General features: G+C 42.9%; 1 protein-coding gene across 2 annotated transcripts; it reads right to left on the reverse strand.

The window, feature by feature from the left end:
- Positions 1-12,668: 12,668 nt before the first annotated feature.
- G6PC1 (glucose-6-phosphatase catalytic subunit 1) lies at positions 12,669-24,582 on the reverse strand. 2 transcript variants are annotated; one of them, XM_040245329.1, is made up of 5 exons: positions 24,230-24,582; positions 21,783-21,892; positions 19,416-19,521; positions 18,683-18,798; positions 12,669-16,308 (listed from the first exon to the last, which is right to left on the reverse strand). In XM_040245329.1, exons 1-5 carry the CDS (start codon positions 24,457-24,459, stop codon positions 15,797-15,799), a joined length of 1,074 nt encoding a protein of 357 aa, XP_040101263.1. In that variant the 5' UTR covers positions 24,460-24,582; the 3' UTR covers positions 12,669-15,796. The 2 variants fall into 2 exon arrangements, with proteins under 2 accessions (XP_040101263.1, XP_040101264.1); XM_040245330.1 differs by having other exon boundaries at positions 24,400-24,581.
- Between the last annotated feature and the right edge of the window lie 449 nt (positions 24,583-25,031).

Here is a 25,031-nt window from a genome sequence, read left to right on the forward strand (position 1 = left end):
AGGGGACATGGGTTCGATCCCTGGTCCAGGAGGATTCCACATGCTGCAGAGCAACTGAGTCCAGGCACCACAAGTACTGAAGCAAGAGAAGCCACCACAGTGAGAAGCCCCTTCGCCGTGACAAAGAGCAGCCCCCTGCTCTCTGCTAGAGAGAGCCCGGAAGCAGCAAGGAAGACCCAGTGCAGCCAAAAAGAAATAAAATTCAAAATCAAAACAAAACAACCCAAACAGAGGCACAGGGAAAGGGAGCCTGAGGTAGTCCATCCAGGGTCCCCTCCAGAGCCCAGAGTGGGAGGAGAAAGGGCAGAGATGGCGTCTGGAGGGGTAAACAGAAGACGGCACAGGTGGTAATTTAAACCTTGGACCAGACAGGAGGCCAAAAGAGGCCTGAGACAGTTTTGAGTTCTTGAAACGTTGGCCATGGGGCTGAAGGAGGATGAGCAATCCACCCCAGGAGACAGAGGAGGAGCGGCCAGAAGGAGCAGAATCACCAAGACTATCCTAGAAGCTAATTTAAGGCCAAGACAATTGGCAGTTTTTACAGAAATAATTACCCACTCCCAGAGGCATACTTTTCTTGCTTTTATCTATTTTCTCTGCTAGAGCCCAGAAGCCGGGAAAATGGAATTGCCTTTGGGTCCGTCTCTTGACCCCAACCAACCCTATCTAAGGCAAGGATCCCGTTAAGGCACCCCCCAGTAGTATTGCCTGGTGCCTCTTCTAGACAGAAGGTGGATGTTTAGGTCTGAATTCTAGTGAGCTACAGGACCTTGAGCAAATTACTTAACTTCCCAGTTTACCTGTCTGGAAAATGGGAATGGTAATAGTTGTGAGAATTAATTCAGCTATTAATTGACGTTTCAGGGCCATAATAAATGCTCCAAAGTGCTAGGTATTAATAGTTTAGTTCCAATAACGACTGGGATGTGGTGGAGGTTCAATAAATACTTGTTAAATGAATAAATTGTTCTAGTTGAAAAAATAAATTGTTCTAGTTGAGTAAATTGTTCTAGTTAAAAAAATGAAAAAATATTTTTTCATTTCCCTCTGCCAATGCAAGGGATCCCTGGCCTGGGAATTAAGGTCCCACATGCCATCCAATGTGGCCAATAGATAAATAAATACTAAAAATAATACCAATTAAAATAATACCAATAATAATACCAATTAAAATACCAAAAAAAAAAGATGGACGCTTCTTACCTGACTGGCAACCATAAGACATTTTATGGAAAAAATAATTGAAAATATTTAGAGTTTTAACATTTCTATTATAGTAACAAAATAAAAAATATTAACTTTCATAGTAATCTAAGTGTTATATTAATTGAATAATTAAACTTTTGACTTTCAGAGAAGGAAGTGCGTAGATTGATACCAAGATTGATACCACTGATACTCAGAACACTGACAGGAAACTTGGGCTCACAGATGTCTGGAAGTCAAAAGTGTTCTGGAAGTTTCCCAGGCAGGGATGGGGCATGGTTGGGTATGAGGATAAGGATAAGGCAGGGCAGGTGAGCTTCCGAGAGTAAGGAAAGTTCTTATAACAGGGAGTGCAAGGTATTGAAACAGAAAATGTTTAGTTTGCCTTAGTTTATTTATAATTATCTGTTTTTGTTAAACTGAAGTTCTTCGGATGAAAAAGGAATGCATATGACTGTGGTTGTGTAAGAGACTGTCCTTGTTCTTAGGAGCTATGTGAAGTACTTAAAAGCAAAGGAGTTTTGAGGTCTGCAAATTACCCTTAAATAAATGATTAAAAAAATAAGAAATGTGTCTATCTATACCTATAAGTGCCTAGTGAGAGAGAGTGATAGGCAAATAAGACAAAATGTGAAAAGTTGATGATTTAGATGAAACATATATTGAAATTCATTGCACTTTATTTTTTATTTAAAATTTTTTTCAAAATAAAGAGTGGGGGAAAATGGTAACACCTGCTTAGTATAGAACAATTGAGAAAAAATAGAAACATGGAAAGAAGAAAAAAATACCCAACATTTTGGTGTATTTCTTTCATTTTTCTTAGGCACTTAAAATGATATTGCTATATATACACACAGACCCACTGATAGTTTAAATTTAAACAAGACATGTTTGAATAGCACATTGTTTCAATTTAGATGAGTAGACAGGAACCAGAAATAATTTTAACATTCAGAAGTTTTCTAAAGACCCTAAAGTTGGATATTCTATTGCATATATCCTACTGCATAGCCATACACAAGCTATTTTTCTATTGTAGTACCTAGGGCAGTATGGTACAGTGGTCAGAGCCCAGGTATGGTGGTCAATTGCTTGGGTTTGAATCTGGCTTACTCATTTGGTGACTTTGAGGAAGTTCCCTAACTTTCCGATTCTGCCTCCTCATCTGTAAAGTGGGGATCACAAAGGGTATTGGGAGGATGGAACAAGTTAAATGTGTAAAGTCTTCAGAAAAGTGGTAGGCACCTCATTGTCACCACCATTATCATCACCACCACCATCACCACCACCATCACCACCATGACCATGACCATCACCACCACCACATTTATCATGTCATTATTACCATCACTGCCACCATCATCATCACTATTATTAGCTTCAGGAACCAGATGGTAAGGATGACTCAGTAGGTTATTTTTGTTTTGTTTTATTTTTGTTTTGATTCTTAAACCAAGGAGACCAAGGTCCTCAAGCATTCACAATCCTTAGAAGTCACCTACAGATGGTGATTAATCTAAATCTCAAAGGCACAAAATCAGGTTATTTCTCCCTCTGCTGGTGCCATCACCGCAAAAGCATCAATGACAAGAAAGCACCATTCTTTCTTTTTACTTTCTACCTTTCTCCCCACCCTTCTTACCAAGTCTTCCTGATCTTGCCACTTGCCAGCTTTAATTTTTCCCTGAAACTATCTCAGCCTCAGATATCCTCAGCTGACATGAATTCCTAGAACCTTAATGTCATTTTCTATTCTGCCTGGAATACAGCTGTTTCACTCCAGCACTTGTAGGGTAGCACTGTATCAAGTTAGCTTAAAAGAGCTCATCTCTGTCTATACAGATTTCTTCCATCCTTATTTTTGTTTTGTTTTGAAATTTTGTAACTCCCTCCCCTACTGAAGATTATGGAAAAATAAGAGAAGATAAAAGGTAACTTTATTGTATTTCATGGGAAACATTAAATATCTGAAAAACCTAAATATACCACAGTCTGCCTAGAGAACATTCTGGCAGTGAGTAACAACTGCCATGAAACTTTTCAAACCCTTTAACCCAGTATTATCAGTTTGGGGAATATACCCCAAGGAAATAACCCAAAAGGGGAAAAAAATGTGATTTGTACTAAGATGTTCGTATGCTGCTATTTATAAGAGTGAAGAATTGGAAATAAGCCAAACGCCAAATAAGGGAATGGCTCGGCAAATTATGGTATAGTGACATGAGGAAATACCAGGCAACGATTTTCAAGGATGGGAATGTAGCCTCTGCTGGCTCTAGGGAATGCGTAGATTATTTTAAGTGACAAAGAACACCAAATGGAAAGTTTGCAACTGTGTAAAATGTGTGTTGGGCAAAAAAGTTTGGAGGCGGATCTTGAGGAAAGGAAAATGTTGTTCAGAGTTGACGGTGGTACGACTGCTGTCAAGTTGCTTGTGAATTACTGGCAAGTTGTGTACTGCTGTAAAGTTGTCATGGTAATATCTTCTGGGGCCTGACCCTTTCGACAGCTATTTGAGCACAGAAAGTGGATAATTATAAATCAACCAGTGGGCTTGGTTTTGCAGCAAAACATCTTCACGGTTATGTCCCAAAGCCTGGGAAAATATGAACTCTGGCATCAGAAGTCTTTGCTCTAGAATCTAGAGAGACTAAGAGTTGCAGAAAAGACATTTGTTGTGTAGTCGCTAAGCCATTGTCTGACTCTTTGTGACCCATGGACTGCAGCATGCCAGGCTTCCCTGTCCTTCACTATCTCCAGGAGTTTGCTCAAAAGACATGCTGAGTTTTAAAACCTGTTTGGAGGAACTTCCTTGATGGTCCTGTAGTTAGCACTCTCTGATTCCACTGTAGGGGGCTTGGGTTCAGGCCTAAGATCCTGCATGCTGCATGGCATGGCAAAAAAAAAAAAAAAAACTTGTTTGGAATCAGACCCCTGGCACATCAATCCTCAGATCTTGCTGAGAGCTCACCAATAACCAGCCAAGTGGTGGGGATATATTTTTTTTAATGGGGAGGGAGGAGGAAATTAGATTTCAGAGGCCAGAATGTATCAGAGATGCCAAATAAATATTTACCAAAATAACATTACTTCTTCAATTACTTTCACAAAGTCAGGCCTACAGTAGACTCACACTTTAAAAAAAAAAAAAGCTAGGAATGCAAGAGTTCAGAATGGAAAACTGGACAGTCATAGCAAGAAACTAACAGCATGGAGCTGTGAGAAAACAGGAAGGGGAAAAAAATAGGAAGGAGATGGATAGATATTTGTGGCAAGTTCAGGGGTATATCAAGTATTTTTTAAAATAATATTATCTTGAGTATGAATTAATTTTTAACAACTAGTAAACAAGGAAACACATCCGCTGGAATGAACTATTATTAAAGTTTACACATCATTTTAAAAGTCATTTTTTTTTCTAGTGAATTCTTACCTTATCATCTGAAGGCTATTTGGCCTGGAATGAATTTTTTCCTTTCTCAGTCTTAACTTGGGCAGTAAGACACAATCAAATTTGGATTCTTTTTTTTCATCAAAAGTTCACAGGAATTACAACAGGAGCCTGCACCAACAGTATCGGACACTGAATTTTGTAGTGATGAGACATCAAAGACGAATCTCATTTCTTCTGTCTTCTCCAAAGAAGTCAAGTCCTAGTTCAGCGGAGTTAAGCACCAGTGTTACGCAGTGTGTCTGAACTATGTTCTCTGTTTGTTCATCGAAGAATGTGTTTTGTTTTACTCCTTCCTCTCCCTGGTGATTTAACAACATGTTAAGTACATCCAGAACCTTTGGGTGGAGGGGGGCAGTTTGTCTCCCAAACTCTTACAATTGGTGGCTCCCTGTCAGACCCCGCCTCTGCCAGACCCCGACCCTGTTACCCCTCAACCCGTCTACACATTTTATCCTGTGTTTAATCATGTCCACATCTGTAGATCCCTAGAAAAACATTCAGCTTCAGGGTCTCTAGAAAAGTCCTGGAGTAAAGAGTGGTTTTACTTGCAGGAACCCGGATGCCACAACTCCTGTTACTTTCACAAGTTGACCTTATTGGAGGGAAAGGTCTTAGAATTTAGAATGATAAATCTCTCACCTCAGAGAGAGCTGAAAGAGGGGCTGCCTGGTACACCACAGTGACGCCTTGGCACAGCGGTGCCCTCACACTGAGTTGAAAAACATCTGCTGGAGGAAAGTTCTTTCGAATAAACTGTGATTGAGCCACCCCTTTTCTGGTTTGTCAAAAGGTTTCTCAATCCTGGTGTGCTATTAACATTCGGTGCAAGATAATTATTTGTTGGGGGGAGAGGGGGTTGTGTTTACAGTTTATGTGACTTCTACCCACTAGAAACTAGTAGCACCCCTCCAATTTCCGCCCACCCCCTCCAGTTTTGATGACCAGAAATGTCCCCTGCTGCTGCTGCTCCTGCTAAGGCGCATCAGTCGTGTCTGACTCTGTGAGACCCCATAGATGGTAGCCCACCAGGCTCCCCCGTCCCTGGGATTCCCAGGCACCATCAAATGTCACCTGGGAGGCAAAATGGCACCCAGTGGAGAAGTGTTGGTTGATTAGATATTCTGTGTGGACATGATGGTATTTGGGCAACAATATGAAACTCTCCCCTATCTCTGTAAAGAATGGAACATTCCAACTTCATCTACTCTGCCCTTGGCTTCCCAGCTGGCTCAGCCCAAAATAAAACTTGTTTTCATTCCTGACTCTTCCTTTCATTAAGCTCTTCTCCAACACTTTCTTATTCTTCCTCAAATCTCTTCCCCCAGTTAATCTTCCTCAAGGATTGATTATTATGGGAATTCCCCAAAGAAAACCTGTAATGACTTGGAGCTTGGAAACCTTGAGCCCTTTCAGGTGAGAGAGCCCTAAGTGGCAGAATCCTCCTCAGGTCTTTTTTTTTTTTTTCTTTTTTGTGGCTGTACCATGCAGCATCTTCGTTTCCCAACCAGGGAGTCCGTGCCTCCTGTAGCGGAAGCTCATAACTTCAACCACTGGACCACCAGGGAAATCCCCTTTTATTTTTCTTAGAAATGAGTTAAGTTCAGCCAACCCTCAACTTGAGAAATTAACTCACTGGTCTGACAGTTATTATGTTTGGGGTCACCTGCCCTTTGGAATTTCTTAGAAGCATATCATGCAGCTGTGTGGAGCTTTGTAGGTAGGAAATGAGAAAGGGCAGAGTTCTGGAGATAACAGTTTGGCGGCCACTGTGAGTAGCGAGCCTACTGACGAAACTTGGGGAGCAAATCAAAGCCTGGAGCTGCTGCATCAGCTTTTCCTGAATCAGCTCTGATGCCTGTCAACAGTGAGGGCCTCCCCTGAGGCTCTTCCAGAGCAAAGGAGCCCTTTGGAGTCTCTGACACGGTGTCCATGGTGGTTTCTCTGTGGTCTGGAGGGAGACATGATGCCTCTGTCATTTCATTGCAGTCATGGATGGAGGACAAGAGGGACTGGTAAGGAGGGCACTGGTAGTCTAACGACATTGAGACAGGGCTTCCCTGGTGGCTCAGTGGTGAAGAATCTGCCTGCCAAAGCCAGAGAAACAGGTTCGATCCCTGGTCTGGGAAGATCCCACATGTAGAGGAGCAAGCGGGCCCATGTGCCACAACTACTGTGACTGTGGTCTGGAGCCTGTGAACCACCACTACTGAGCCCGCGCATCACAACTACTGAAGCCTGTGAACCCCAGAGCCCGTGCTCTGCAACAAGAGAAGCCACCACAGTGAGAAGCCCGTGTACCGCAAGTAGAGAGTAGCCCCTGCTCAGAGCCAAAGCAGCAACGAAGACCCAGCACAGCCATAAATAAATGAAATTATATAAACAAATGAAGACAGAGACAGGCTGAGACCTGGGGCCCATTGTTGTAGTGCTACAGTGCTTGCACCTGGACAAACGTCTCTCCGAGTAATAACATACAAGGAAACTTTAAGGGAATAAAAATAGCTGCATGCCTGTGTAGTTGGGGCAATTTCTGGACAACAAGATAAAAAGACACAGAAAGGGACTTCCCTGGTTATCCAGTGGTTAAGAATCCACCTTCCAAGGCAGGGGATGCAGTTTCAATCCCTAGTCAGAGAACTGAGATTCCACATGCCACAAGGCAACTAAGTCCATGCGCTGCAAATACAGACCACATCTAGAGAGAAGCCCATTCATGACACGAAGACCCAAAGCAGCCAAAGATAAATAAATAAAAGCTACAAAAAGACGAAAAATCCCAACTGCCAATTCTGAGAAGCTGGAAGCAAATACAGGTTGTCAGGATCAAAAGCAGGGTACCGCACATGTCCCCTGCACTTAATATCACCAAAGGGGTGGGCAAACCCCCTAAGCCACCCTGCCAGCCCAGCCCCTGGATGCACCCCTACCCTCACTTTATATAAGGAACAAGCTCGCCCCTCCTTGGGAAACAAGGAAGGGAACGTGTTGCTTGTTTTTGCTGTCCCAGTGCTGCAGCAAGGGCCCCAATGTAGCCTTGCCTACATTTCCCATCCAGCCTCTAGTCAATCTGTATTGATTGGGGAAGGCCAAGAACCCTGGTTGGTAACATAATTTATGCCACTTGGGCTATTAGTTAAGCCTATTCATACCTGTCCAAAGGCTTCCTTGAGTTCATTACTAGGGAGATCAAGTGGGAATCAGTGGCAGGGTTGCCAATGGGCTGGGGTTGAAGGAGGAGACTGGAGGGAAAGACAGAGGTGAAAAGATGGCATTCTTTTCAAGGGGGCATGCCACAGCCAGAGTCCAAAAAGTTTCATCACGGAAAAGAAGGAATCAGATTTTCATTCTTTTTGGTCTGCAGAGAAGAATTGCAGCTCTTCAAGACTGGAATTCCCTGGATGTCTCTGGTGGTCCAGTGGCTAAGACTCCATGCTCCTCATACAAGGGGCTTGGGTTCAATCCCTCATCAGGAAACTAGATTCCACAGGCTGCAACTAAGATGAAGAGCCCTCATGCCACAACTAAGACCCAGCTCAGCCAAATAAACAAAATAAAAATTAAAAAAACCCAAAACAATTGGAATCCCCAACTCTGTAATGGCGCAGAATGAGAGAAATCCGGTTAGCACATCATCAGAAGTCCAGTTGAGCTGAGTGGAAGGCAATAGCCATGGAATGTGATTTTCAAAAGAAGAAAGCCAGAAGATGGCAGAAAAGAAAGCACAGAACAGCTGCTGACTGGAAAACTACCCTCATGCTAAAAAATCCCCATAAAAACATCAAGTCGTTTCTTGTTGTAGTTACAGTCCTGCCCTGGAAAGATTTATGAAAGCAAAGGAAGACAGGACCACATAACTTAATTAGGAACAGGCTACCTTGAACACAGTTATTGAATAGCTGTGGCTTAAATTTGCTTAACAGACCCTGGTCCTGGTTCAAATATACTGGCTCTACTAGTCACTTATGTCTTTCACTTCTGTGGCAACTGCTGCCTGTTGACCTCACTGCTCAGGTAAATGCTGGAGTCAGGCAAAGAGGAGCTTGTTCTCTACTAAGAAGCAGGAGACCTGAGAAGAGGTTACTCACGTGACTTAAAAGAGCTGTTTTACCTCTCTAGACCTTCATTTCTGTATCTATGAAATGAAAAAAATATTTTTTGAATAGAATTAATAGTGAACACCTTAAAAAAAATAAGGGCCAATTCAGGAAAAAGAAAAATATTCTAAATTAGTTTTCTTTTTATTAAGAAGCCAGCAATCCAGAGGCAGCTTTTTTACCTTTCACTCTACAATTAGGTCTTGGGCTTTGGGTTGCCCATTGTTGGACTATATGACTGCTGATTTCTCTTCCAGATGAATTAGGTTCTTGGTTCCCTAATGGAAGTGACTTATTGACTGCTTTGTCATATCATTTCTAGTCAGTTCTTTCCTAAATAACATCATCAGAAGGCTCTTTGGACAGAGTGTTTTTCATTCTCAAGAGGCTTTTGAAAAACTCCTGGATACAAATGATATTATGGTATTTTATTTACACATATATGCCTTAAAGGCATCTGTCTTAGTTTGGCAATTACTGCAGAGTCAAATCAATAAACCTTAATAATTCAACAGCTAAAGTAACTATTTTCAGAAAACAAGTCAGCAAAGTTTGACAGTTTACAAACAACTAGTCGGTTGATTAGGACTGGAACTTCAAATATCCATGTGTCTTCGAATGAAATACTCTTGGAACAATAAATCATTACCAACAAAAGTGGGAGGTGCCCACTGATATTTCATCATGTAAATCTGATCACCTGATCAATCTTGCTTTGAAACCCTCCCAAAGCAAATAGACAATTCTGATGTAGGGTATGATCCTAAGAAATCAAAAGAGATGGCAAAACCAAGAGCACTGTAAAACTTTTCCTTTCTAGACCTTTGGGAAACATGACTGAGAGACTTCACTTTCACTTTTCACTTCCATGCATTGGAGAAGGAAATGGCAACCCACTCCAGTGTTCTTGCCTGGAGAATCTCAGGGACGGGGGAGCCTGGTGGGCTGCTGTCTATGGGGTCGCACAGAGTCGGACACAACTGAAGCGACTTAGCAGCAGCAGCAGCAGTTCTTAAAAGGTTAGATATAGAGTTACCATTTGACCTGGAAGTTCCACTCCTAGGGATATACCCAAGAGAAATGAAATCATACATCTATACAAAAACCTGTACACAGATGTTCATAGGTTTATAGCAGTATTGTTCATAATAGCCCCAAAGTAGAATCAACCCAAATATCCATCAACTAAGGAATGGATAAACAAAATTTATCCACACAATGAAATATTCTTTGCCTATAAGAAGAAATGAAGTACTGATACATGTTACAACATAGATGAACCTTGAAAACATCATGTTAAATGAAAGAAGCCAGACCACAAAGGTCACCTGTTGTGTGATTCCATTCATATGAAATGTCTAGAATAGGCAGATTTGTGAGACAGAAAGTAGATTAGTGGTGGCTGAGGGTGGAGCAGGTTGGGGTGAGCTGGAGGTGACTTCTAATGGGTGTGGGTTTCTTTTTTTTTTAATTACTTATTTTATTTTTGGCTGTGCTGAGTCTTCATTGCTACAGTGGGCTTTCTCTAGTTGCAGTGAGCATAGGCTACTCTCTAATTGCGGTGTGTGGACTTCTCATTGTGGTGGTTTCTCTTCTGGAGCATGGGTTCTAGAAGTTTGGACTCAGTAGTTGTGGCACAGAGGCTGACCTGCTCGGTGGAATGTGGAATCTTCCCAGACCAGGGTTCAAACCTGTGTCCTCTGCATTGGCAGGTAGATTCTTATCCAGCGGACCACCAGGGAAGTCCTGGTGTGGGGTTTCTTTATGGAGTGACAGAAAATGTTCTAAAATCAATTTGTGGTGATGGTTGTACAACTCTCTGACTATGCTAAAAACCCTGGAATAGTTCACTTTGTAATTGTACAGTATGTGAACTACATCTCAATAAAGTTGCTATAAATTTTTCAAATCTATTATAAATTTTGTTAAAAAGCAGAAACAAAAACTTCAAGCCCTTGGTCTCTCCATGGTGAAGCAGCATTGGCTCAGGCAGCAGAATTTGCATTTTCTTAATGGGTCTGCTTTCTTAGGCCAAGAAGACAATTGTATGGTGTGTGTGTGTGTTTGTATCATCCTTAAACCCATCTCCTCAAAATGAAAAGACTGCTAGACCAATCTATCAAATTGTGTTATAACATAACGTGGACCTTGGTCAAACTTGTGGATTATTTTCAAATATCTTTTGATATTGATTTAACATAATTCTATCATAATTAATAATAATTGTAACATAAATCTAGCATGCTATAGATCTAACATAATTCTACAGTAATAAGAGAATAGACTCTATGATTTCAATACCTTTAGACCATGAAATCTTTGCATCTTATTTTATGTCCCTGGATATGGTCCAATGTCTCCTAATTTACAGTCTATGGAAACTTGAATAGAATTTGTATCCTACTGTTGAGTGAAAATTGTATAACTCTTACTTACATTGAATTGGCTCATGGTGCTTTTCAAGCCTACTATATCCTTCTACTTTTCTGTATATTCATTCTATTAATTTTTGAGAGTTTTCTATTGAAACTCCAACTAAAAATCTTGATTTATCTACCTAAAAAATAATTGTAATATATAGCAGAATTATATGTAACTTTGTTCTGTTTTCCAAGTCTCCTGTAAATGTGTTATCATAATTTCATGATTTAAAAAAAGAAAGAAAGAAAAAGAATAAAATGGTTATTGGTCATTTAAACTTACTGCCATCCTGAGGATTCACAAGTCATGTCTAAAGTAAACATATATCTGTAACTTGAGGAGCAGATCTGTGATCAAAATGTGCTAATACATTGGTTATTTTACAAATTGATCATGGGCTGACACTCTTCTTGGCTTTACCCATCATGAGTTCTTAGCCTTTGTGTTAGCTGCTCAGTCATGTCCAACTCTTTGAGACCACATGGATTGTAGCCCGCCAGGCTCCTCTGTCCATGGGACTCTCCAGGCAAGAATACTGGAGCGGGTTGCTATGCCCTCCTCCAGGGGATCTTCCCCACCCAGGAACTGAACCCGAGTCTCCTGTACTGCATGCAGATTCTTTACCATCTGAGCCACCATGGAGGCCCTCTTAGCCTTTAGAGCTGTCCATTTCTAGCCTTTGCCTGTTCCAGTGAAAGATAGCAGTCCTGCATTGGTGGAATTTCTGATCTAAAAATCTTCCACAGCATTTCTTTACTTTCTACCCTTTTATATAGATCTATACCAAAACTTATTTGTGGTAATTCTCTCTTCTTGTGTTATCTTGATTGTAGATAGTAAGTTAGTTTCTGACCCAGAGGTTCAGCATGATTTTTAGGCCCTTGCTTTTCTTTTTTGCCACGCCACATGACTTATGGGATTTCAGTTGCCTGACCAGGGATCGAACCCGAACCCTCAGCAGTGAGAGGGAGGAGTTCTAACCACTGGATTGCCAGGGAATTGCTTTAAGCTCTTTCTTAGAAGAAAGAAAAGAAAGAGCTAAGGTTGTTCTAGACACTGTTGTTAACTAATATTTTTATGCCTGTTTCAATAGTGAGTTTATGAAATGAACTTTGAAAAATGGTATCTTCATACTTAGAAACCAGTACTAGCTCACTGGGAATAAGTTTTATAATGTCCTTTGGCCACAAGAAATCAAAATCTCTGTGGTCTGTGTTATGAGTTGTATCTGGTATCTGAAGGATGATTTAATGCAACCACTAGTCTTACTGGCATCCATGGAGTAGAGAGAGAATGAACTCTGGAGTCAGACTGCCTGGTTCTTCAACTGGCTCCTCCATTCTGGACCAGCTCCCTAACGCCTCTGTGCCTTTTCATGTGTAATGTGAGGATAAATTCTAACACCCACCTTACAGAGATATAGGGAGAATTAAGAGAGTTCACTGTATAAATATGTATAATGTATAAGTAAAAACAGAGCCTGGCATATATTAAGCACAAATTTCATCTTTTATTATGTGTCTTTATCAACCTGACCAACTACTGGGGGCATGGGCATTGTTTACTTTCTGCCAGAGCTCTATTGCAACGAATCTGGCTTTGGTCCTCGAGGGCAAATAAACCATACAGGATGAGGGGCATGCCCAAGCAGTGGGGTTCATTTCAAACTGAACAAGACCATTTCTCTTCTCCCCTGATGAGACCATTAGCTTCTCAGAGGGGCCTGGTGCTAGCCCCCCTAACAACCCCAAAGAAATAAAATTCCGTAGGACTCAACTTTCGGAGAAGGCAATGGCATCCCACTCCAGTACTCTTGCCTGGAAAATCCCATGGACGGAGGAGCCTGGTGGGCTGCAGTCCATGGGGTCGCTGAGGGTCGGACACGACTGAGCGACTTCACTTTCACTTTTCACTTTCATGCATTGGAGAAGGAAATGGCAACCCGCTCCAGTATTCTTGCCCGGAGAATCCCAGGGACGGGGGAGCCTGGTGGGCTGCCATCTCTGGGGTCGCACAGAGTCGGACACGACTGAAGCGACGCAGCAGCAGCAGCAGCAGCAGGACTCAACTTTCCCTAAAGATTCACATCCCAAAGTTCTTCTTTTTCTTTTTTTAATTTTCTGCTGCTGTGCTCAGGCTTTCTCTAGTTGAGGTGAGTGGGGACTACTCTCTAATTGCAGTGCTCAGGCTCAACAGTTGCAGCTCACAGGCTCTAGAGTGTGGGCTCAGTAATTGTGATACATCAGCTTGGTTGCCTCAAGGCATGTGGGATCTTCCCAAACCAGGGATTGAACCCATGTCCCCTGCATTGGTGGGCGAATTCTTAACCACTGGACCACCAGGGAAGTCCCTAGCATTCTGAAGTGAATGATCAGGTCTCACTCTCAGTAGATCCAGAGTTATGCTGGTGAGTCAAGGCTTTTGGAGGTTGGGACCCTGCACCCAGGAGGAAATAAATCCTGGAGCAACACTTTCAGTATCTCTGAGCATCCTTTGCTGCTATAACTTGCTCTGTTCAGACTTCTTTTAACTGTAACCAAAAGCCTTGCTGACACCAGGCTATTGGATTCCATAGTCTGTTCAGACTTTTTTTTTTTTTAAATCCTTTGGGCAACACTGCACAGTGTGTGGGATCTCAGTTCCCAGACCAAGGATGGAACCTGTGCCAGAGTTCTAACCACTGAGCCACCGGAGAACTTCCAAGTCAGCTCAGCCTTATTCTGCTACTACGACTTACATTCCCTGATTGCTTAGTTTGGTAGTGATCCTGCCTGTCTGCTCTCAAGTTGCAGTTTGACCCCATAAAGCAACTCGTGCTGCACTGTGGTCTGGTAACTAATGTTCCATCTCGGCCAATGATATTGTGCCCATGTTGATGTGCTCAACTCTGCCTATGTCCTTGTTGACATTTTACAAGTCTCTGCAGCCCTGTTGGGACTTCTGGCCCAACCCAAGACAAAACAGCTTCCTTTTCCAAAAAGAAAATGTAAGTACACAGAAACCAAATTATTTGTTTAGGGAAATAGAGAAAGAGCTAGAAATTTAGCTGAGCCAGAATTAGAAGCTTCAGATCACATTACCTCTAAAATATAGTAATCAACAAGACTTCATTCTTAAGTAAAATGTTGTTTTAATAAAATACTGCATGTATATATTTTTCTTTGCAAAGATGTTATGACCAGGATGGTTGGTGTGAATGATAATATATGGTGATCTATATAATTAGTAGAAAAAACAAGTACTCTCAAATAAATAGGCTTCAATATTTTTTTAAAGAACATAGTCTGCAAATCAGTTGAGACTAGAGAACAGGCAAGTAGGAGGAGTTGGCTTTTCCTCTAAGAATGTGCTCTTGATTGGTTTCGGATATGGAAAGGAGTCATATTTACCCTCCAGGAATCAAAAGTAACATTGGAGTGACCTTCTGGAGAGAGGAATCCTGGCCCTCTCCTTGCCATTTTGCCTAGGATTTAAGAGCTTAACTGAAACATACAAAAGCACCACTACAAAGTTGCCTTCAGGCATCTGAAGATCCAGCAGGGTGGGTGTAAAATCAGTGGGAAATTCTGGAGAAAGCAGAGCTGGGCTAGTAAGGAGAGAGATTAAATGTTATGGAGGATAAGCTGACTTTGTACAAAGTTTCTGACCTAGTACAATATCCAGGTCACCACAGCCATTCAGAAATCTCAGTAAATACAATGACCATGGATATATAATAGAAAAATACAAGCAGAATTACTCCACTAACCACTGATTAATTATACTTGAAGTTGTCCCCCATTGTTGAGAGTCCTTTACCTAAAGATTTGAATATAATCAAAGTTATTAAGATATTGTTTGACATACAGTTTTCAGGGTATGCAAGATATTTAAAAATCCTCCTTAATCAATCCTTTCCCTACCAAATCCACAGCTCCTTTCTCCTCTTCTGGGTAATGATGAGCATGAGTAGTAAATGCAGTTGTTAGCTAGAAGATTTAAGAAAGAACTGACTTTTTAGTGGTGTCTTACTCTTAGCATAAACATATTCCATATCTGCAAGGTAACTTTTATAAATTAAACATGTTGTCATTAAAAAAAAGGGGGGACATTCACTTGTGATTCCCAGCCTGGCATTATGAGCTGATCCTACCCTCATAGTTCAGTTGGTCAAGAATCTGCCTGCAAGGTAGGAGACTGGGGTTTGATTCCTGGGTGGGGGAGATACCCTGGAGAAGGAAATGGCAACCCACTCCAGTATTCTTGCCTGGAGAATCCCATGGACAGAGGAGCCTGGTGGGATACAGTCTATGAGGTCGCAAGAGCTGGACATGACTTAGAGACTAAACTACTACTACTACCAAGAAGTCTTGCCTTTGTACTGGACAGAAAAAAAAAGCACACCTTTGCAGGAACAATCCAGAATGACCCACCTTCCAATAAGGCTTTCTCAAATAAAAGCTTCCTCTAGTTTTTCAATAAAACATCACCCAATACAATTAGAATTGCAAAGGGGGAAGGGGGGCTGCCTGAGCTGACTCTAGTACCTCTGGTCTCAGGATGGGCTGGCAGAATGCCCTAACCATCCTCAATCCTTGGCAGAGTCATTGGCTTTCAATTCTGAAGACTCCACATCCCTTTACAAAGTCTTCTTGTTGGGCTGGCCCAGCATCCGGGCGAGGCAGTAGGGGATGAGGCTGACAGATGCCAGGGGCACCGCTGCACTCTTGCAGAAGGACAGGACATAGAAGATCAGCTCAACTTGGGAGGGGGGTTTCAAAGAGTCAAAGAGGTGCAGGAGGACGAGGGAGGCCACGATGCAGCTGAGGCGAAACGGGAACCACTTGCTGAGCTTGCCCTTGCAGCTCTCTCGGTACATGCTGGAGTTGAGAGCCAGACCCAAGCCAAAGAGGGTCCCCAGATTCTTGAGGAGGCTAGCAAAGGGCGTCGTGTCAATGTGGACCCACTCTGGCCGCTCACACCTTCGCTTGGCTTTCTCTAGAGTCCACAGCAGGTCGACCCCCAGCCACTTTAACAGCAGGTAAAATCCAATGGCGAAACTGAACAGGAAGCAGGTGATGAGAAAGTACTTCTTGAGACTGGCATTGTAGATGCTCTGGATGTGGCGGAAAGTCTCAGCAACTGCAATGCCTGAGTGGAAGAAGGAATGACCATGAGAACTGGGGAAGATGCTGGCCCGTCAGCTGGAGGTGAGTCTGGAGTAATGGGTGACCTGCCATCTGTTCCACCACTGTGGAGTTAAATCACAGAGGTCAGATCAGAGGGTCTTTTGGTTTCTTCCCATGTATGATTCCAGCCTGTCCTCAGCCATAGATTCTTTGAGATGGAAGAGATATGCCAGTTACTTCCTCCCACCACATGCAAACTTCCTGTGTTAAGAGGAGGGTCGGGGGTGGTCCTCCTGTCTCTGTTTGAATACCCTCAAGGGTGGAGAGCTCACTCCCACTCAGGCAGCCCATTTCATCTTTGCATGAATTTGATCATTAGAAGGTACTTTGTGCTGTGCTAAAACCTATCTCTCATAACTGAGCAACTTGACTGAACTGAACTGATAGATATCGATTCTTTTCGCAGGAGTTTGTAGTAACTCTAGAGCCTCTGTTAATACATTTAAACACATTTGAAGATCCCCTGGAGAAGAGAATGTCTACCCATTCCAGTATTCTTGCCTGGAGAATTCCATGGACAGAGGAGCCTGGTGGGCTACAGTCCACAGGGTTGCAAAGAGTCGACACAGCTGAGTGACTATCACTTTCACTTTTTTTTTTCATTCTCAGGGGTGAGGGATAAATTAGGAGGTTGGGATTAACATATACACCCTACTATATATAAAATAGATATAGGACCTACTATATAGCACAGAAACTAAGATCATGGCATCTGGTCCCATCACTTCATGGCAAATAGATGGGGAAATAGTGTCAGACTTTACTTTTGGGGGCTCCAAAATCACTGCAGATGGTGATTGCAGCCATGAAATTAAAAGACACTTATTCCTTGGAAGGAAAGTTATGACCAACTTAGACAGCATATTAAAAAGCAGAGACATTACTTTGCCAACAAAGGTCTGTCTAGTCAAGGCTATGGTTTTTCCAGTGGTCATGTATGGATGTGAGAGTTGGACTGTGAAGAAAGCTGAGCACTGAAGAATTGATGCTTTTGAACTGTGGTGTTGGAGAAGACATTTGAGAGTCCCTTGGACTGCAAGGAGATCCAACCAGTGCATCCTAAAGGAGACCAGTCCTGGATGTTCATTGGAAGGACTGATGCTGAAGCTGAAACTCCAATACTTTGGCCACCTGATGTGAAGAGTTGATTCATTGGAAAAGACCCTGATGCTGGGAGGGACTGGGGGCAGGAGGAGAAGGGGACGACAGAGGATGAGATGGCTGGATGGCATCACCGACTCGATGGACATGAGTTTGAGTGAACTCCAGGAGTTGGTGATGGACAGGGAGGCCTGGCGTGCTGCGATTCATGGGGTCGCAAAGAGTCAAACATGACTGAGCGACTGAACTGAACTGAACTGAACTGATATAGCACAGGGAACTCTGCTCAGTACTTTATAATAACCTACAAGGGAAAAGAATCTGAAAAGGAATATATATATACTGAATCACTCTGCTGTACACATGAAACTAACATGATATTGTACATCAACTATACGTCAATTTAAAAATAATAAACTGGGTGGAAAAGACTAGACAAACAGATTGGGAACTCAAAAAATAAAGGTAGTTATTCTTCTTTCTGACTTAAACTTTCCTAGATCTTTCATGTAACAAGAGCTTCCAGGCTCTTCCTCAAATATGGAACCCAGTGCTATAATGCTGTGTTAATTTCATAGTTGCCAGGAAGTCATCATTTTTCTTGTTCTCAACATGCTTCTGTGAATGCTGCTCTCCTCTGTGCCTTTTCAGGTCTCCAGGGGAAAAATTCCGCATTTCCCCTAAGGTCTTATATTCCAGTGTTTCCCACAAAGTCAAGAAATTCTTTCTTACACTTAGCTTACCTAAGTCTTTTCTGCCCCTGATTAGCTGGATCTAAGAAAACAACATATTTGAAACACAGAACCGATAATAAAGACCAGCTGTGGGTATCTATTAGGTTTGCAAATGAATTTATTTAAATAAAGAGCTTTCCAAGAACATTGTGTTAATTTGTTAAATTTGATAGGTTTTCTTAACCCTAACCTAGGGTCCACTTCCAACTGAAGAGCTGTAAGAAATAAAGAATGTAAAAATATCTCAGAGATTTTAGGCAAAATCAACTGGATGAGTTAATTTGCTGTCTTGTCATTTTTCTGAAGCACACTTAATTGTGTAGATCTGGGCATTCCCATAGAAATAAGTCATTTAAATTGCCCACCCTTGACTTCCAACCCGCTGAAATACTAACAGTATCGATTATACACAGAACATGGCTGGAATGCTGGCATTTTGTCCTGATTAGGAAGGAATGGTATAGGTGGGGGTTGAAGGGAGGGAACCAGAGCAGTTGGTACCTGACAAGACTCCAGCAACAACTTGATGGGGGAAATGAGCAGCAAGGTAGATTCGTGACAGGCAGACATTCAGTTGCACGATCCAGAATCCCAACCACAACATGACATTCAAGCACCTGTGATGGAAGAGGCAGTCATAAGAAAATCCAGATATAGATCCTTCACCAAAGAGAATAGCCTCGGCAGGAACACTGGAGCCTGGCAAACTCAGGTTACATTAGTGGAATTTTTTGTAAATTGAAGACTATACTCAACATTTCAAAGATAGCCGTGGCAAGTGGTAAACCCCTGTGTGTGTGAATTTCAACCTCTCTATTTTATGTTTCATAATGAAGGATTTGCTCAGTGGCTGCATACTCAGAATTCCCCGCCAAAGTGGTGTTTTCTACTTCTTTGTTTATTTTAACCTGGATGAGGCATCGCAATGTTTGGTACAGAAATGGGCTTTTATTTACCACTTGCTTCTTCCTCACTAGCTGATCTTGAGAAAGCCCTCTTCTGTTAGGCCTTGTTCCTGATCTCTAAAATTAGATGTTGCCCATGTGGGTCCATTCTAGCCCTAACATTCTGTGACCCTAGTGTTCACTCCCAGCAGAAATGCCACAACTCTTATTAGTACCACCCCAAGGCATGAGGTGGGCAGGGGGCATGGAGGAAGAGCAAGCGGTATGTCCGCTACAGAGAGAGACACCTCCTGCCACCCACCACCCACAACCCAGAGCTGAGTTCTTACCGAAATCTGTAGGTTGGCTTTTTCTTTCTGCGAAAGATAGAGAGGGTGGATGTGACCATCACATAGTATACACCTGCTGTACCCATGGCGTGGCCAGAGGGACTCCCTAAAGAATAGAAAAGAGATGAATGAATGAACCAAAGCCAAAAAATCTTCATCTGGGAGATTGCTAGGGGCCATCATCTATCCATCCATCCATCCACTCATACTTTCTTCCATCTTTTCATCCATCTATCCAGCCAGACATCTATCCATCTTTACAACGAGCCAGCCAGCCAGCCATCTATCTTTTCATCCATTGATTCAATTATCCATCCACCCATCTACCCATCCTGCCATCCATTCATTTACCTATTTAGTTATCTATGTAACACATATCTATTAAGCTCCTACTACATGACCAGCAATGTCTAGGCTCTGGGAGAACAGTGGGTGGCACAGTCAGAGAAAGCCTCAGCTCTTGAGATTATACAGTCTATATACAGTCTAGAGATTACACACAGAATCACCCTGCTGGATATATAATTGCAAATCGATCTGCCCTCCATTACCTCTCTACTACTCTCTTTGCTCACTCAGCTCTGGCCATGCTGGCCTCCTTGCTCTCCTTTAAACACACTTCCTCCTCAGTGTCTGTGACATTGGTCTTTCTATCCAGACACCTCTTCTTCCAGGATTTATTGGCTAATTCTCCTGCCTCCTTCAAGTTTTTGCACAGATTTCTCCTTCTCAGTGAGTCCTGCCCTGACCACTCTACTTAACACTGCATCCAATTGCTGTTCCTGGTCTCCTTTTCCTGAAAGGTGGAGGGCCCCTGTGCCACCACTTCCTTTTCTGACTAAAGAGTTTATTTTTCCTTTCTGTTGTTGAGAGTGTGGTTGCAGGTGGCTCTCAGTGCTCAGACTTCACTGGACATTGCCCTGGGCTGATGAGAGCCATCTTGACCAAAACTACCCTTTCCCTGGGGGGTTCCTGCACCCAATCACTCATCTCTATTGGGGTATAAGGCCTCATCCCCTTGAATCAATTCAGAGCTCCTACGGGGTTAGCTGAGACTGAATGGCAATTAGACTTCTGCCCAGGTGGCTTCCATCCCTCCCTTCCACAACTACTGCTCTCGAATATAGCACCTCCTGCATGCTGATATCCATTTGAGTCTGCTTTCCAGGGAACCCCACATAAACCCTTGCCTTTCTTCCTCTTCCTCCTCCTTCTTCTAATATCCTAAATATTTTACTTGTGTATTATGAATTTTTATCACACACACACATCTCATTTAAATATAAGCTCCACAAGGGTAGGAGCCTTTTTTTTCAGCTGCACCACACAGCTTGTGGGATCTTAGTGCCAGGGACTGAACCTGAGCCACCACAGGGGGCTTCCCAGATGGCTCAGTGGTAAAGAATCTGCCTGCCAGTGCAGGAGCTGGAGACTTGGGTTTGATTCCTGGGTTGGGAAGATCCCCTGGAGGAGGAAATGGCAACTCATCCCAGTGTTCTGGCCTGGACAATTTCATGGACAGAGGAGCCTGGCGGGCTACAGTCCAAAGAGCTGGTTGCAAAGAGTTGGACATGACTGAGCAGCTGAGCCGCCACGCACAGTGAAAGCGCCGAGTGAGGTGCTGAGCCGTTGAACCCCCAGGGAATTCCCAAGGGTTGGGATCTTTGTTTTATTCACTGAGGCATTTCAAGTGCCTAGAACAATGTTTGGTACAGATACTAGATAAATAACATTTGAATGAGTGAATATACTCTAAAGTGAATCAAGGTTTTGTGAAAACAATCACTAAGGGCAACGCGCTAGTCTGGGAGTCAGGGATAGGGCCCCTGAGTTTAGGGACGCGGACACTGAGACCTGCAGGGGAGTGGAGGGCTTGAATATTCCTTTTTACTGAAAAATGAAATCACTTGGCTGAACAAGGCCTATCTGGGTGTAACTAGTAAAGTACAGACAGGGTGTGGGACTGAACGGTCAGCTGGGGAGGACACATCTCCCTGGCCAGGCTTCTGGGAAGGATGAGCAGGGGCTCAGGCCTCTACCGTGCTCCCTTCCTGGACAAAGGGCCACACAGTTACTCTCATGAGCCCTTTGTCTGGGAGGGATCCCTTGCCTCTCTGAACTAGCAATTTCTGTTCTGAAAACATTAGGCAGATTCCAAAGTGGCAGTCACAGGCTATTCTGGAAGGCCTTGCTGAAGTGAATTCAGATGGAGTTGTACCAAATCCAAGACTATGACCAGAGCTTGAAGGAGTGTGGCTCTGCGCACATCCCCTTCAAAGACAGCTTCATCCAGCACGGATGTTACCAGGTGTCCACAATGAGCACGGCCCACCCAGCTTCTGTCTGAATGGGGGCTGGGCCTCTCACCTGGGCCGGTCTCACAGGTGACCGGGAACTGCTTTATCAGCGGCACTGAGGTGTTGCTATAATAGTCAGTGTCCAAAACCCACCAGTATGGGCGCTGTCCAAAGAGAATCCTGTGAAAAAGCAGAACAAGGGTCTGGAGTTACTGAAGGAATGCTTTGGCCCGATGCCACACCTTCAAGAAGAGAGAGTAGCTTGAGGAGAAGATCCATAAGATCCAACCCAGAACACGAGCCCCTCCAAGAAGGGGAACTGGGCTCTTAGGGAAAAGCAGGGGAGGGAGACGTTTATGAAGCATCCTTTATAGAACTTGTGAATTTTGCCTTTGGAGGTATTATTTATTCAAACATAAATAAATAAATCCCATGTCCTCAAACATATTAACAGCAGCTACTGGTGGTTTAGTTGCTAAGTCGTGTCCCACTCTTGTGACTCCATGGACTGTAGCCCGCCAGGTTCCTCTGTCCATGGGATTTCCCAGGCAAAAATAGTGGAGTGGGTTTCCATTTCCTCCTTGAGGAGATCTTCCTGACCTAAGGATAGAACCTAGATCTCCTGAGGCTCCTGTACTGGCAGGCAGATTAACAACAGCTATGTAACTTTTTTTTTTAAACCGTGAGAAGGATTTGCCCTAGAAGGATGCCTAGGGACTACAGTTTGTGACTTAGATTTGCATATCCTACAGCTCATTTCTTCAGGCCTCCAAAGTCTTGGGTTTCTTCCAGACTTCAGAGACTGAGCCCCAGCCCCAAGGACAAGCCTCCCAGGAGATGTGGTCTCTATTTCCATCAGAATCACTTTCTGTAAGGACATATATAGCTACTATTTGCTTGTTTTGTATCCTCTGGCTTTGAAACAGAATATCTCAAATCAACCACTTCCCCTTTAAAAGCATGTTTTTCATTGTGGAAACAGGTGTGAAGGGTCAGTCAGGATGCTTCTTTTGCTCTGCAGTGGAGGAACGGTGACTTCTCACTAAAACGCGACAGCCGCTAACGCTGACCTCTACCAAGTTAGGGAAAATGGAAGTTATAGACAAAACTTGGTAGGTTTTTCAACAGAAATTTCAGAATCCCATCAGTATGCCTTGGGCTTCTGAGCCCAATAACAATGTTCAATACTCTTCTTGTTTATGGCCAAAGAAAATTAAAGCTAGAAGAGATCTTAAGAATCACCTGACTGTGAACAAAGATAATTTTAGGGTAAAAGTCTCTGAGGGCAGCTGGTCCAAACTGTTCATTTTCTACAGGAAGAAATAGAGACCAAAACAGTGATGTGTTGGAGTCAACTGGTACTGGCTAACAGTTTTAAAATATTCAGGGTTTTTGCCAGAGACCCATTGATAGCTTGAAAGTGGTCATAACGAGGTAACAGACACAGCAGAAATTGGCAAATACTAAAATTGGGGCTTCTTTACCTTTTGAAAGTCAGTTTATTAGCACTGGATATAACATAATTCTTAAGAGCCTTGCCTATGAAGTCAGCTTGCCTGGGCTTGAATCCTGCCTCTGACATTTACTACCTACGTTTTCATAGTCACTTAACTCAGTGCCTTAGACTCTTACTAGTAACACCCTATAAAAAAGTGCTTAGCATGTGACCTGGCCCATACTACAGGATCAACAATTGTTGATAACTATAGTAATTATTAAGATCCCAGAGATAATCTAGGTTTACAGATTATAAAACAGAAACTCAGAGAGTTGCTCTGAGTTGCCCAAGACATAAAGCTGGCTGAACAAGAGAGGTCTCTGAATTGCTTTTCATGACCTCACACAACAGGTTTTGAAATTGCCTGTTTCCTTTTTTCATACCTCATCTTTCTTCCTTCACACATCTATCTTTGTGTCACCTATGCTGCTTCAAAGTAATAAAACGGAGTTTCAGACTTCCCTGGTAGTCCATTGGTTAAGAATTCACCTGCCAAAGCAGGGGACACGAGTTTGATCCCTGCTCCGGGAAGATTCCACATGCTGCGAAGCAACCAAACCCATGTGCCAGAATTACTGAAGCTTGAGCTCTAGAGCCCGTGCACCACATTAAGGCAAGCCACCACAACAAGAAGCCCATGCATCCCAACTAGAGAGTAGCCTGCTCTCTCCAACTCGAGAAACCCTGCACACAGCCACCAAGACCCAGAGCAGCCATAAAAAACAAACAAAAAACACAAAAACAAGCAAACAGAAAAATGGCATTTCTTTGCGTATAGCCTATAATTCACTAGGTCTAGCTGGCCTTGCATCCCCTATGAAATAGCCTTTCCTGTATCTTCACTCACTAACAGGGTTTTCTCTGTCTTCTCTCTTTCTATAGAGGATCCAGAGAAAGGAGGGGAGTAAACTATAATTGCATGAATAGCATGAAAAAGAAACTTCTGATGGACAGACATTTCCAAAGACAATGCCAGCCTCTTTCTTTGCTGATTTCCTCTTTGTCCGGCTCTTACTCACCACTTAAAGACGAGGTTGAGCCAATCTCCAATCACAGCTACCCAGAGGAGTTTGATGCCCACAGCTTCTCGAAGATGAAACCAAATGGGGAAGAGGACATAAAAGGCATTCCTGAGATCTGCAATCACAGACACCAAGATGAACCAATCCTGGGAGTTCTGGTAATTCACCTGGAGGTAATGTGTTGACTGGATCCCAAAGTCATGTAGAACGTTCATTCCCTTCTCCATCCTCACTCAGGAAGCCTTCAGCTGTGCCCTTGCAGTTATTTCAGACTGGGTGGTGATTGCTCTGCTGTCAGCCTGTGCCTTGCCTCTGTTTTATACACCCTGTATCCAGTCTGCAGGCCAACCCAGCCCTGATCTTTGGACTCAAAAACCACTTTTGTCTAAAATCTATTGATCAAAGGTGCATCACCAGTAGGTTGATGCAAACATGTAAAGCATGATTTACGTAAAATAGAAAAACAGGCACACAAAAACAGCCTGATCAGCCATGGGCTGGCACAGCCAATTATTAACTTTGGCATTGCTGCCTGACGGTACAAGGGGTTGCCCTCCTGGTTCTGAAACCTGGTCAGAGACACAGGACAGAGTCTAAATCAGCCATGGTTCTTGCAAAGATGTCTGACTTCCTGTCTGCAATTGCACTTATTTGGGAACAAAGAAAAGTCTTGGTGCTCTAGCAATTCAAATTTTAAATAAAATTTTAAAATATAATAAGTTCTGTTGTCGTGAGGACTGTCACGTTGCTGGACATTTCTGAATTTCACTAGGATCTGGAAAATGCCTCTGAGTTGGGA

The sequence above is a fragment of the Oryx dammah genome, unplaced genomic scaffold (assembly GCF_014754425.2).
Source record: "Oryx dammah isolate SB20612 unplaced genomic scaffold, SCBI_Odam_1.1 HiC_scaffold_8, whole genome shotgun sequence".
Lineage (NCBI taxonomy): Eukaryota > Metazoa > Chordata > Mammalia > Artiodactyla > Bovidae > Oryx > Oryx dammah.